This window comes from Sphaeramia orbicularis, chromosome 13 (genome assembly GCF_902148855.1).
Source record: "Sphaeramia orbicularis chromosome 13, fSphaOr1.1, whole genome shotgun sequence".
Taxonomy (NCBI): Eukaryota; Metazoa; Chordata; class Actinopteri; order Kurtiformes; family Apogonidae; genus Sphaeramia; species Sphaeramia orbicularis.
This window is the reverse complement of record NC_043969.1, coordinates 40,017,248-40,029,492: the sequence shown is the minus strand read 5'-3', so window position 1 is coordinate 40,029,492 and position 12,245 is coordinate 40,017,248. Positions and strand designations below refer to the sequence as shown.

Sequence of the window (12,245 nt, the reverse complement as noted above, 5' to 3'; positions counted from 1 at the left end):
CTCTGAGTCATCAGTTCCTGCATGTGACCTGCATCGACGTGACCCTCGCTGTGAACTCAGTACTCGCTCTGGAGAGTTGGTGGAATGTGTGTTTTGTTTTTTTTTTCTCAAGTATTCACTGCGCTATCTTGTCTGTTCTTTTGCAGCCACATTGACCAGACCACCACTTGGCAGGACCCTCGTAAGGCCCTGCTCCAGATGAACCAGGCCCCGCCCCCGGCCAACGCTGTGCCAGTCCAGCAACAGAATATCATGAACCCAGCCAGCGGTGCGTATACGTTAACCCTTTCATGCATACTGGTCACTACGGTGCACAGCTATTCTACAGCTGTTCTTTTGTATATTCATGGATTTTGTTGTTCTTTTCGTTTTTGTTGTTGTTGTTGTTGTTTTTTTACACATATCTTTATTAAAGTTTTAAGACACTACATATCTTTTCTGACATGAATTGGTAACATTATGTAGATCTCTCCTGAGGATAAACCCCCAGAATCATAAGCCCTCCCCATAGCTTTCACACAATTTATCAGTAAATACATGTTTGTGTGTCAAAAATTAAACACATGGTGTCCAGTTGAATGGACATTTTTGCAACTTCATGACAAATACAGGGTGGGGAAGCAAAATTTACAATGAACATTTAGTTGTTTTTTCTCAGCAGGCACTACGTCAATTGTTTTGAAACCAAACATATACTGATGTTATAATCATACCTAACACTATTATCCATACCTTTTCAGAAACTTTTGCCCATATGAGTAATCAGGAAAGCAAACGTCAAAGAGTGTGTGATTTGCTGAATACACTCGTCACACCAAAGGAGATTTCAAAAATAGTTGGAGTGTCCATAAAGACTGTTTATAATGGAAAGAAGAGAATGACTATGAGCAAAACTATTACCAGAAAGTCTGGAAGATACTATTAAAGAAGAATGGGAGAAGTTGTCACCCGAATATTTGAGGAACACTTGCGCAAGTTTCAGGAAGTGTGTGAAGGCAGTTATTGAGAAAGAAGGAGGACACATAGAATAAAAACATTTTCTATTATGTCAATTTTCTTGTGGCAAATAAATTCTCATGACTTTCAATAAACTAATTGGTCATACACTGTCTTTCAATCCCTGCCTCAAAATATTGTAAATTTTGCTTCCCCACCCTGTATGTTTATTAAAGTTTTAAGACACTACATATCTTTTCTGACATGAATTGGTAACATTATGTAGATCTCTCCTGAGCATAAACCCCCAGAATCATAAGCCCTCCCCATAGTTTTCACACAATTTATCAGTAAATACATGTTTCTGTGTGTCAAAAATTAAACACATGGTGTCCAGTTGAATGGACATTTTTGCAACTTCATGACAAATAGGTTCATAAGAGTTTGGTTTTTTTTTTTTTTGATTATTTTTATTTTATTTTATTTATTTGTATTTATTTTTCAGAAGAAAATTTTCAATCGCGTTGTTTTTTTTCATGCCTAAAGAGGAATAAAAACACTCAGGAAAAAATTTTGATGAAGGTTCTCATAATTCGTGCATGAAAGGGTTAAATACTGTAAAATCCATCCGACAACACAAGCAGCAGATGAATTTTATTACAACACTCATCACCGTGTTGTTGTTTTCCCTGAATCGCACTGAATCTAAAGGAGCCATTTCTAGTTTTTTTTCTTATTTTCACATAACATAGAGTCTAAAAGCGAGGCGGTGTGCAGTAGTCTAGTTGTTACATGTCATTCAGACTCGGTGTATCTGCGTTTGGTCCATGCAGTTGGAATTTGCCCTAGGTGAGGTAAGACTGGGGTAGAACGTGACAGGTCCTGTCTGACATGTTTGGGAGCTCGATGACTCACAGATTGTAGAATTTACAGATAAAGCATCTCTATATCCTCAAACTGCTGCTTTTCTATATGTCGTCGCTGTTGAGTGGAAACCTCGCAAGTCCATTTTTGGTCTTCTTCTTTTTTTTTTTTTGTCATAAAACGATTCTATTGGTCAGTCTTCATGTTGGCTTGAGGGTTTTAGAAATATTTAACCAATGAAAAATGTTTAAATTTTTTTTTTTTTTTTTGGTCATAAAACTATTCTATTGGTCAGTCTTTACATCAGTGTTTCTCAAACTGTGGGGTGGACCCCCTAGGGGAGGCATGAAGGCTTGCCGGGGAGGCATGGGATCACTCCTGGGTGTTTTTTTTTTTTTTTTTTTTTCTTCAGGTTAGAACATGTAGCAGGTGGAGCTAATGTTTTAGCGTTAGAGCACCCTGGACTCATTTTAGGGACGTACAACAAACCAATCTACTGCCATAGTGATCTGTCACTGGACTAGACAAAGAGTTTGGGTTTGGAGAATGGACAAGGGTTTGACTGGAAAAGAAACATGTGGAATGTTTGTGTTTTTGCACAATTTGTAGTTTTCAATTTAATGTTCTGAAATGTGCAATGGAAATGGGCTCATTGCAGCCACTGATATTGTTAAAATGTTCATCCTTGTTAACAAAATTTGTTTGTTGTTCTAAAAAAAAGTAACATTATTATTATAGTTGTAAAATAATTGCACATTTCTTATTATTATTTGGAAAAATGTTGTCTCAGGGAGCAGTCTGGTTGAGTTTATTTGTATTGTTCAAGCAAAAATCGAAGTTATTTTTAAGTTGAACAAAAAAATATTGAGGGAAAAGCTAAAAGTATTGTTACGATAGTGATGTTTCTTTCAATAAAAGTTCAAATTGCACCATTGTTACAATGTTGCTGGGTTTGAGGGGGGCCTGGAGATTTTTTGTCCTCCAAAGGGGGCCTGACAGAAAAAGATTGAGAACCACTGCTTTACATGGTCCTGGCAGTTTTAGAAATATTTAACCAATTAAAAAAGTTGAAATGTTTTTTTTGTTTGTTTTTTTTTTTGTCATAAAATGATTCTATTGGTCAGTTTTCATATTTGCCTGATGGTTTTAGAAATATTAAACCAAATAAAAATATTGAAAACTGCTTGTTACTACATCTCTAAACTCCATTTATTTATTTAGAATACACACAGTTTTTCCAGATTCCTGAAAATAACTGTTTTGGACATAAGAGGTTTCCGCCCGACAGCAACAATAGGCAGATATACTCTTGAGACTAGAGGTTGACCAGTTAAAAATGTTGAAAATGGCCTGTGACTACATCACTTTAACTCCATTTATTTATTTAGAATATACATGGTTTTTCCAGTTTCCTGAAAAACCCATTTTGGACATAAGAAGTTTCCGTCTGACAGCGACAATACGCAGATATGCCTTTGAGACTAGACGTTGACCGATATGGGTTTTTCTAAGGCTGATGTCAGTTTTTCAAAATTTGATCAGCTGATGACCGATATCTACAGTTGATTTTTGAGGCTGATATTTGAGGCTGATTTTTTATATTTTTTAAAGCACATTGACCATAAAATACAATTGAAACACTCAGATAATTAAGATTTTTATGCAGCAGTATAAATAACATTATTAATACACGTACACATGGTACTCTTTTAACATTTATTGAAATTCAAGTCCTACTCACACAGGTGCCTGATCAAATATCTGATAACATTTTTATTACTGAGCAAATATCAGCTTTCAAAAAAAAAATTAAGTCTGGTATTGAAAAAAAAAAAAAAAAAAAATCAATATATCGGCTGGCCAATATATCGGTCTACCTCTACATGAGACCCAGTAATGCATTTTTGTTGTTTCTACAGGGGACAAGAGTTTCACAGCTTTACTTAAAATAAATAAATAAAAAACGCTGTCCACTGCAAAGGACATTTCATAAATGAACGTATCTGAAAAAGTGTTTGCATTATGCTGTTTGCAATGAAGATAATTATTTAATGTTAATCTCTTTCAGACAGGGGAAGCTCATTGTCTGCTCAAAGAAAAAAAAAAAGTCAAGTTATTTAAACATAAATTCGTCCCTCCGTTCCTTTTTAAGAAAATGGTCAGTGACCTTATCGTACCAAGTAAACAATAAAACGTTGAAATTATGTTAAGTTAAAACAAGGAAGTACAATGAGTGTGTTTTATTTCCAGTGCAAGAAATGAACAAGTAATTTCGTAGTGGTTTCTCTCTCGATTTCACAGCAGAATGTGCGACGGTATTAAACTGAGCTGTGTCAGTGAAGGAGTAGATCTGAAAACAGCTGTCAATCAAATGGGATTCAGCCTTTCAACCGATCCTCCAATCAGCACGTGGAATCCTGGCGTCCAGCCCGACCGAGCTCCGCCCACACCTCCATTAACCCCCAGAGACGCCTGGCGTCTGGGGGCGGGACAACATCGTGGCATTTATCCAATTACCGTCCAGTTTTGAGGCAAAGATAAAAACTGTTCCACTCAGTCCCATTGAAGTGCATGGACGCTGAGCGTCTACGGACAAATGCACTGAGCAAAGATCGAATGAGAAAACAGCGCAATGGGAATGTATGAGAAGTGAACAACATCGAGTCTGTTGATTTGTGATAAAACTGATTCTGAACGAACTCATCTGTGAGATGAACGTGTTCTAACACATTTGTGGTCAATGAAATGTCAACACAACCGAACATACACTGAACAAAAATATAAACGCACCACTTTTGTTTTTGCTCCCATTTTTCATGAGCTGAACTCAAAGATCTAAAACTTTTTCTACGAACACAAAAGGCCTATTTCTCTCAAATAATGTTCATAAATTTGTCTAAATCTGTGTTAGTGAGCACTTCTCCTTTGTCCTTTGCTGAGATAATCCATCCACCTCACAGGTGTGGCAGATCAAGATGCTGATTAGACAGCAGGATTTTTCACAGGTGTGCCTTAGGCTGGCCACAATAAAAGGCCACTCTAAAATGTGCACTTTTACTGTATTGGGTGGTCCAGGGGGGTCAGAAAACCAGTCAGTATTTGGTGTGACCACCATTTTCCTCGCACAGTCTTCTTCATGAATTCTCTGAAACAGCTTTGGAGATGGCTTATGGTAGAGAAATGAACATTCAATTCACAGGCAAAAGCTCTGGTGGAGATTCCTGAAGTCAGCATGACTACTGCATATTCCCTCAAAACTTGTGACATCTGTGGTATTGTGCTGTGTGATAAAACTGCACATTTTAGAGTGGCCTTTTATTGTGGCCAGCCTAAGGCACACCTGTGCAAAAATCCAGCTGTCTAATCAGCATCTTGATATGCCACACCTGTGAGGTGGATGGATTATCTCAGCAAAGAAGAAGTGTTCACTAACACAAATTTAGACAGATTTGTGAACAATATTTGAGAGAAATAAACCTTGTGTGTTCACAGAAAAAGTTTTAGATCTTTGAGTTCAGCTCATGACAAATGGGAGCAAAAACAAAAGTGGTGCGTTTATATTTTTGTTCAGTATATTTAACTATTTAATTTTCGTAATTTTAGGGGAAGCCGAGCTTCCCTTGCAGTCTGTGAGAAATCGCCTCTGGTACGAACCCTGTTGCCTGTTAATTTAGTCCTTAGCAGAAAGTTGAAGGATCGACTGTGTTTAAGAAAGGGATTTTAATCACATTTCAACTTCTTTGGTGACCAGAAAATGTAGGTAGTTTGGAAAATACTGAAATCCACTTGTGAAGGCATGACGTTTTTTCTTGTTTCTACGTCCGCTTGTATTCATTCCTCTGTATTTAATCTGCTGTAGTATCATAAAACACATCCAGTTGTCGTTCTACAACTTTACATGCGATGATTAAGCGCAGAGGAAGTGGATGAACTTGATAAGTGAAGTTCCAAGTCTTAAACAGTTCCTAAAAACAGTTTGGTGCAGGTCACAATTACCCACTGCATCTGCCAAACCGGATATTTATGGAATCCACTGATGTAGAACATGTCTTTGATGAGGAGTTTCACATCTTTACACTGTTTTTGGTTTGTCAGTCCTTTATCTGTGTTGTTCAGTTCAGTGGAAAGTAAATAAAGTGAGGATTTATGTCAACACACAGCAGAGCAGGAAGTAAATTCATGCACCAGGAGCTTAAATACTATTTTAGAAACTTCCAAAAGGATCAGATAAAGAAACCAGTGTCAGTTAAAGTGTCGTCAACATTCAGAATACTTCAGCTATTTTATATTCACTTGTAATTCTGCTTCATTCATCTTTAAAATGTACACTATTGCACAATCCACTCCATCATTTTGTGTTTAATCTATTCATTTAGCCCCTTCTGACTCATAACCAGTGCCGCACTAGAGCTACAATTATAGTAAACAATCATAATGACTCCAAGGTTGTTGACTGTTAGGACTCAGAAGTTAGATTTACAGCATCATGATGTCACACTTAAGGGGTTTTTATATGCAAACAGTACTTCTGATTTTACAAGACAAAACATCTCAGAAGATTAGATTTTATTGTTTTGACGTCAACAAAAAGGCCGGGAAGTTTGGAGAAAATGGTAGAATAGTTTGTTAAGAAATATTTTATTATTGCATTTGTTTTTCACTGACTGTTGATTATTAAATTGCAGCTTTTTATAACAGCACTAGGGTCTGGTGTAAATTTCTCTAAGGAGACAATAGTCACTTTTCCATTGGACATCTGTGCAAAACTTTACCAATATTTACTAAATGTCGAAAAAACAGAAGTGCCTAATGTCGGATTTTCCATAAAATCACAAATGCGATGATTTGTCGGACTCAGAATCTGTTTATTTGCAGAAAAACTGCATTAGAAACGAGATGACACGAGAAGTCATTCCATAAACATGGTGACGAATGTAAATATGGTGTTGATTTACAGATATATTCCTTATTATTCTATATTACCCCTCTATCTCATACTAAATTAAAAAAAGATTGGGTTTCCTGGTGTGTCCACACATACTGTGACATGTTTTTTTCTTCTTCTTCACTTGTTGTAACATCCGTCAACATCTGGTTTTTTAATTCACCTGACTCTAGTTGCGAAAAAAGGTCTTTCCATTGCAGTTTTGCGTGATATACCATTGCGCTACGCCCCGAAAAACCACCTCTTGTCAGCTCAAAAACTTTGAATCAAAAAATGAGACTTTTGGCGAAATTGCCGTTTATCCATTAGGTAAATTTTTATGTGCAAGTTATATTTGCACAATTTGAGGGTCAATGGAAAAGCGACTAATGGAGTGTGTTGTATCATATCATAGTGATGGCTATATTTTCTTGCTTGTAAAACAGCTTTGTCTGGAGTAGCCAACATTGCTAGTGGTTTAGTGACAAAAATATGACTTGTAAATATAAATATTAATAGTAAACTTGTTATCTTCGTTAACGTTTTTTGTAAAATGAAAAACGTATAATTTGGGATTACAGGAAACCTGGAGTTTTATTGTTGTAGAGCTGCAGGATATGGTCGAGTTAATGCAAAAACAAAATAAATGCAGTAATGCCATAATACAATAATTAAATCCAACCAATAGGTGGAACTGATCTAAGGCTCAAAACCCTCTTAGATCAAATCTGTCAAGCAACTCATGGCAACAGTCAAAGAAAAAAATATTAGACCATCCTTGTTTTCTTCAATTTCTTGTTCATTTTAACGTCTGGTACAACTAAAGGTACTTTTGTTTGGACAAATATAATGATAACAACAAAAATAGCTCATAGTAGTTTAATTTCAGAGCTGATATCTATCCATTTTCCATGTTTTCTTGATAATAACCAAAATCACTTCAGTTCTTAAATTGCTATCTATGGCATTGTACTGACAAAAACAGTGTTTTTAGGCATTCCATGTTTTCTTTTCTGTCTGTTTTAGTCACATGATACACACAAAAGTTAGTACTGGATTGCATAACCATTGTTTTTGATGACTTTTGATGGTCTAATAATTTTTTCCATGACTGTATTTGGGAGGCCAAATGCAAAAACAAGAGTAGAGCTAATTTTCAGCCCCTGTGGAAGTTATTAAAATAGTCAGTGTTTATGTCCAATTCTACTTTTACTTGTTTGCATCTGAAACGTACTTTAATAATGTTACGAACTTACGATACAGCATGTTATTGTATCATGTCAATAAAACACCAGCATTTCTGCAACTATAGTTTTGCGTCTCGTCCTTTAGGTCCACTTCCCGAAGGCTGGGAACAAGCTATTACATCAGAGGGTGAAATTTATTACATTAACCACAAGAACAAGACCACATCCTGGCTGGACCCGAGACTGGACCCACGTTTCGGTGAGTTTGCTTTTCACACTTCTAATCATCTGTATTTTAATTTGATTTTAACACAGTATATGGAAATTAGCGTCTCTGCTAAATCTGGTGCATGCATCTTGTTATTTGTAACTAATGCCAATACACACTGTCCTGTAACTAAATAAATAGAAAAACTAAGTGTCTGTTAAATGTCCAAGCTGCAAAGAAAGTAACGTTAGCCGACTCAGTTCCACCCGTTCCAACCCGAAAAATGATATTGAAATTAGGAAGCAATTATTGCTAACTTTGCAGCCCCTGGTAAGAAATGACTCGGAATAGTGGGAATCAAGGTCACTAAACCTATCAATACATGTAAATAATTTAGATAAAATGCAGTTTGTCATCTTTTCATGGTCATCAGATATGACCCATTCAGAGGCTCTGTAGTTACCATAGAAACACCATCATCTTCTACAACATTGATTCACCAGTAAAACCCATGGAGTTGGATCAATGACAGTGGATGGACACACTTGGTTTATGTTCAATGTTCTATTAATGACGGATTTACTGAAAAAGTCACTTTTTCTTCATTTTTCTCTGTTTTTGATATAACAACCCTGACCTTTAATTGGAAATTTATGAACATCTGCACGATTAGTAAATTAAATACAGGAAAATGCATGATTTTCACAGAAAACACGGCAAAAATACAGAGGATAATATTATAATAAATGGGGATGAATCACTTAAAAAAGGTTAAATCTACAGAAAAATTCATTTGGGAGCTGCCGTAAAAGTAGCACTGGGTCTTTATGGGTTAAAACATAAACATTGGATGAAGGAAAACCAAGCCTGTGACCATCAGTAGATTGTCCTCACAATGTTATTGTAGACTAGTGGCATTGTACCCGTGGTGCCATTGTGTGTGAAAAGTGCCTATACGTTATGGTATTATTGTAAATGTAGCCTTCACATTGTAGCATCGTCTGCTAGCAGTAGAAATTTCATGAATGGCAGCATAACCACTTCCGAAAAAGGAATATGGTGGCAGGGATGAAGAATTCAGAGTAGAGAGAGGCTGAAATTGCCCAGCATACCTCACAACATTAGAATACGGACATAAAATTATGCTGAGTAGATATTTACGTAATGTTTCTATTCATTTGGTGAGTTTGGCGGCGATCGGGCCTGTGAAGGCTGAGGAAAACCCGTTCAAACGCCCTCCTGTGCTGCAACATTGACAGGACACAGAACGTGTATTATATTGTAAGATGTTTTTATGATGTTTGCCTTTTTGTCAACTGTGTTTCTTGTCACAGATGGAAATTAGCACTGTTGCGACAATCTGGCATATGTACAGCTGCAGTTGTTGTAGATGTTCACGAATATGCACTGTCCTAAATGGATGGATGGATGGATGGATGGATAGATGGATAGATGGATGGATAGATGGATAGATAGATGGATAGATAGATAGATAAAAAGGTCTTTAAAAAGTCTTAAATTGAACTTGTAGGAACCCTGTAATAGTAGTTAAACAAAATGTATTCATTTAATTGGTTAATTTGTGAAGTAAACATATAATTGAATCACTGTAACTCTTAAAAAAACCCATATTCATTCATTGGTAACACTTTATAATAAGTACACACTATGAAGCATTAGTTAAGCATTAACAAATACTGAATTCATCATTTATAAAGTATATTTATGACATGAATACTCATTAGTATATGGTTTATAAACACAGTTATAATGGTTTTACTCATCATTAATAAGCTCATCTACAATGTGCTTAATGATTGTATTTTCATACTATGTTAATTATGGATTCAGCATTTAAAAATGTAGTATTGCATCACTTACAAACCAGTTCTGATGTGCATTTATGCTCGCACGTACACTATTCAGACGTGTACAAATGGTTAGTGAATATGTTAGTGTGTATTTTATACTAACTCACACGTTTATTTTCCAATAGATGTCCCATAAACAGTTATAAATACAGGAATGCATTTTTTTCAGGTAGTTATAAAGCACTTACTACTCATTAATTAAGTCTATGGTGTGAGCTCATTTAACCCTTTCATGCATAGGTCACTACAGTGGACAGTTATTCTCCATCTGTTCTCTTGTATATTAATGGGTTTTGTTGTTTTAGTTCCATTACAGCCAACACAGTGGACACATATGCATCATCCCGTACACTGACATTCACAGCATTACTGTAACTTCGCTGTTCTTGATAAACCTGATCTGCAGTGACATGCTGGAGTGTAAATCAATTGTTATTTGTTAGACAAAAAGTTTTTTTTTTTGCATATTATCTCCATGAAGTGAGTAATTACCAGCATTAGAATATGTTAAAATGTGAGAAGACATCACATTAGCAGCATTAAAAATGTTTTTATTTCATTGTTTTCATATCACTTTCTGATATTTGGTTTTAAACACGTTTCTTTACTTTAAAAATTAAATGCATGGATATTTTTGTAAGTCCATAGAAAAAAAAAAACTCAATCACATTGTTTTTTTCATGGCTAAGGAGGAATAAAAACACTGAAAAAATAAATCTTGACTCAGGTTCACAATTCATGCATGAAAGGGTTAAAGTGTGCACTATCTATGCCATATAAAGCATTTACAAATGAGATTTAAAGGTTGGCAATACCTAAAGACTTACAAAAATCTCAGTTATTCTAACAAAGTAAAGACACAATACATGGGATTATCAAACAACCTGCATGATTGAATGATGAACGATAATGATTATGAATGAGTAATAGTAAAACATTTATAACTGTGCTTATAAACCTTATACTAATGAGTATTCATGTCATTGGGTTGTTCCACGTTGGTGGAACGCTCTACCAAGTGCTACAAGAACAGAGTCATCCCTGCCTATCTTCAAGAAGCTCCTGAAGACCCAGCTCTTCCGAGAGCACCTCCTGTCCTAGCACTTTCAAACATTCCATTTTAAATATTCTAATAAAGTTTTTCCCAGGACAACCACAGATTCTTCCAGGATTATCTCTGGACCTGCTGCGGTGGTCCAGCCTCTTCCCTTCCCTCATCATCACCACTCACTTATCCTCAACCGCCTCCATGTGTCTCCCCCTACTCCCCCCTTCTCCCCCAGTCTCTATCTCTATCGCTCTCTCTTCTTCCCCTTCTCTACTCTCTCTCTTTAACCCCAACTGGTCAAGGCAGACGTCCATCCTCCAGGAGTCTGGGTCTGCTCCAGGTTTCTGCTGTTAAAGGGAAGTTTTTCCTTCCACTGTCACCAGTCACAAGTGTTTGCTCCTGGAGGATTCTGTTGGGGTTCTGTAAATTGCCTTAGAGTCTGGTTTTGACCAACTCTATATATAAAATATCAAGAGATAACTTTTTTTTTTAGGTCTGGCGCTATATAAATAAAATTTTGATTGATTGAGTGATTTAATTGGTTTTCCCCTGTAAGTCGCTTTGGAAAAAAGCGTCTGCCAAATGCGTAAACATAAACATAAACATGTCAGAAATATGCTTTACAGGGTGGGGAAGCAAAATTTACAATATTTTGAGGCAGGGATTGAAAGACAGTGTATGACCAATTAGTTTATTCAAAGTCATGAGAATTTATTTGCCACAAGAAAATTGACATAATAGAAAATGTTTTTATTCTATGTGTCCTCCTTCTTTCTCAATAACTGCCTTCACACGCTTCCTGAAACTTGCGCAAGTGTTCCTCAAATATTGGGGTGACAACTTCTCCCATTCTTCTTTAATAGTATCTTCCAGACTTTCTCCTAATAGTTTTGCTCATAGTCATTCTCTTCTTTCCATTATAAACAGTCTTTATGGACACTCCAACTATTTTTGAAATCTCCTTTGGTGTGACGAGTGCATTCAGCAAATCACACACTCTTTGACGTTTGCTTTCCTGATTACTCATATGGGCAAAAGTTTCTGAAAAGGTATGGATAATAGTGTTAGGTATGATTATGACATCAATATATGTTTGGTTTCAAAACAATCGACGCAGTGCCTGCTGGGAAAAAACAACTAAATGTTCATTGTAAATTTTGCTTCCCCACCCTGTACTTATTATAAAGTGTTACCCTTTCATTTAAAT

General features: G+C 36.1%; 1 protein-coding gene across 1 annotated transcript in view; it reads left to right on the top strand.

Annotated features, from left to right (window-relative positions):
- yap1 (Yes1 associated transcriptional regulator) overlaps window positions 1-12,245 on the top strand; it is an 81,757-nt gene that overhangs the window by 24,249 nt on the left and 45,263 nt on the right. The window contains exons 3-4 of the mRNA XM_030153007.1: window positions 147-268; window positions 8,057-8,170. Coding sequence (XP_030008867.1) covers window positions 147-268; window positions 8,057-8,170 — 236 coding nt within the window. The remainder of the gene's footprint in view (window positions 1-146; window positions 269-8,056; window positions 8,171-12,245) is intronic.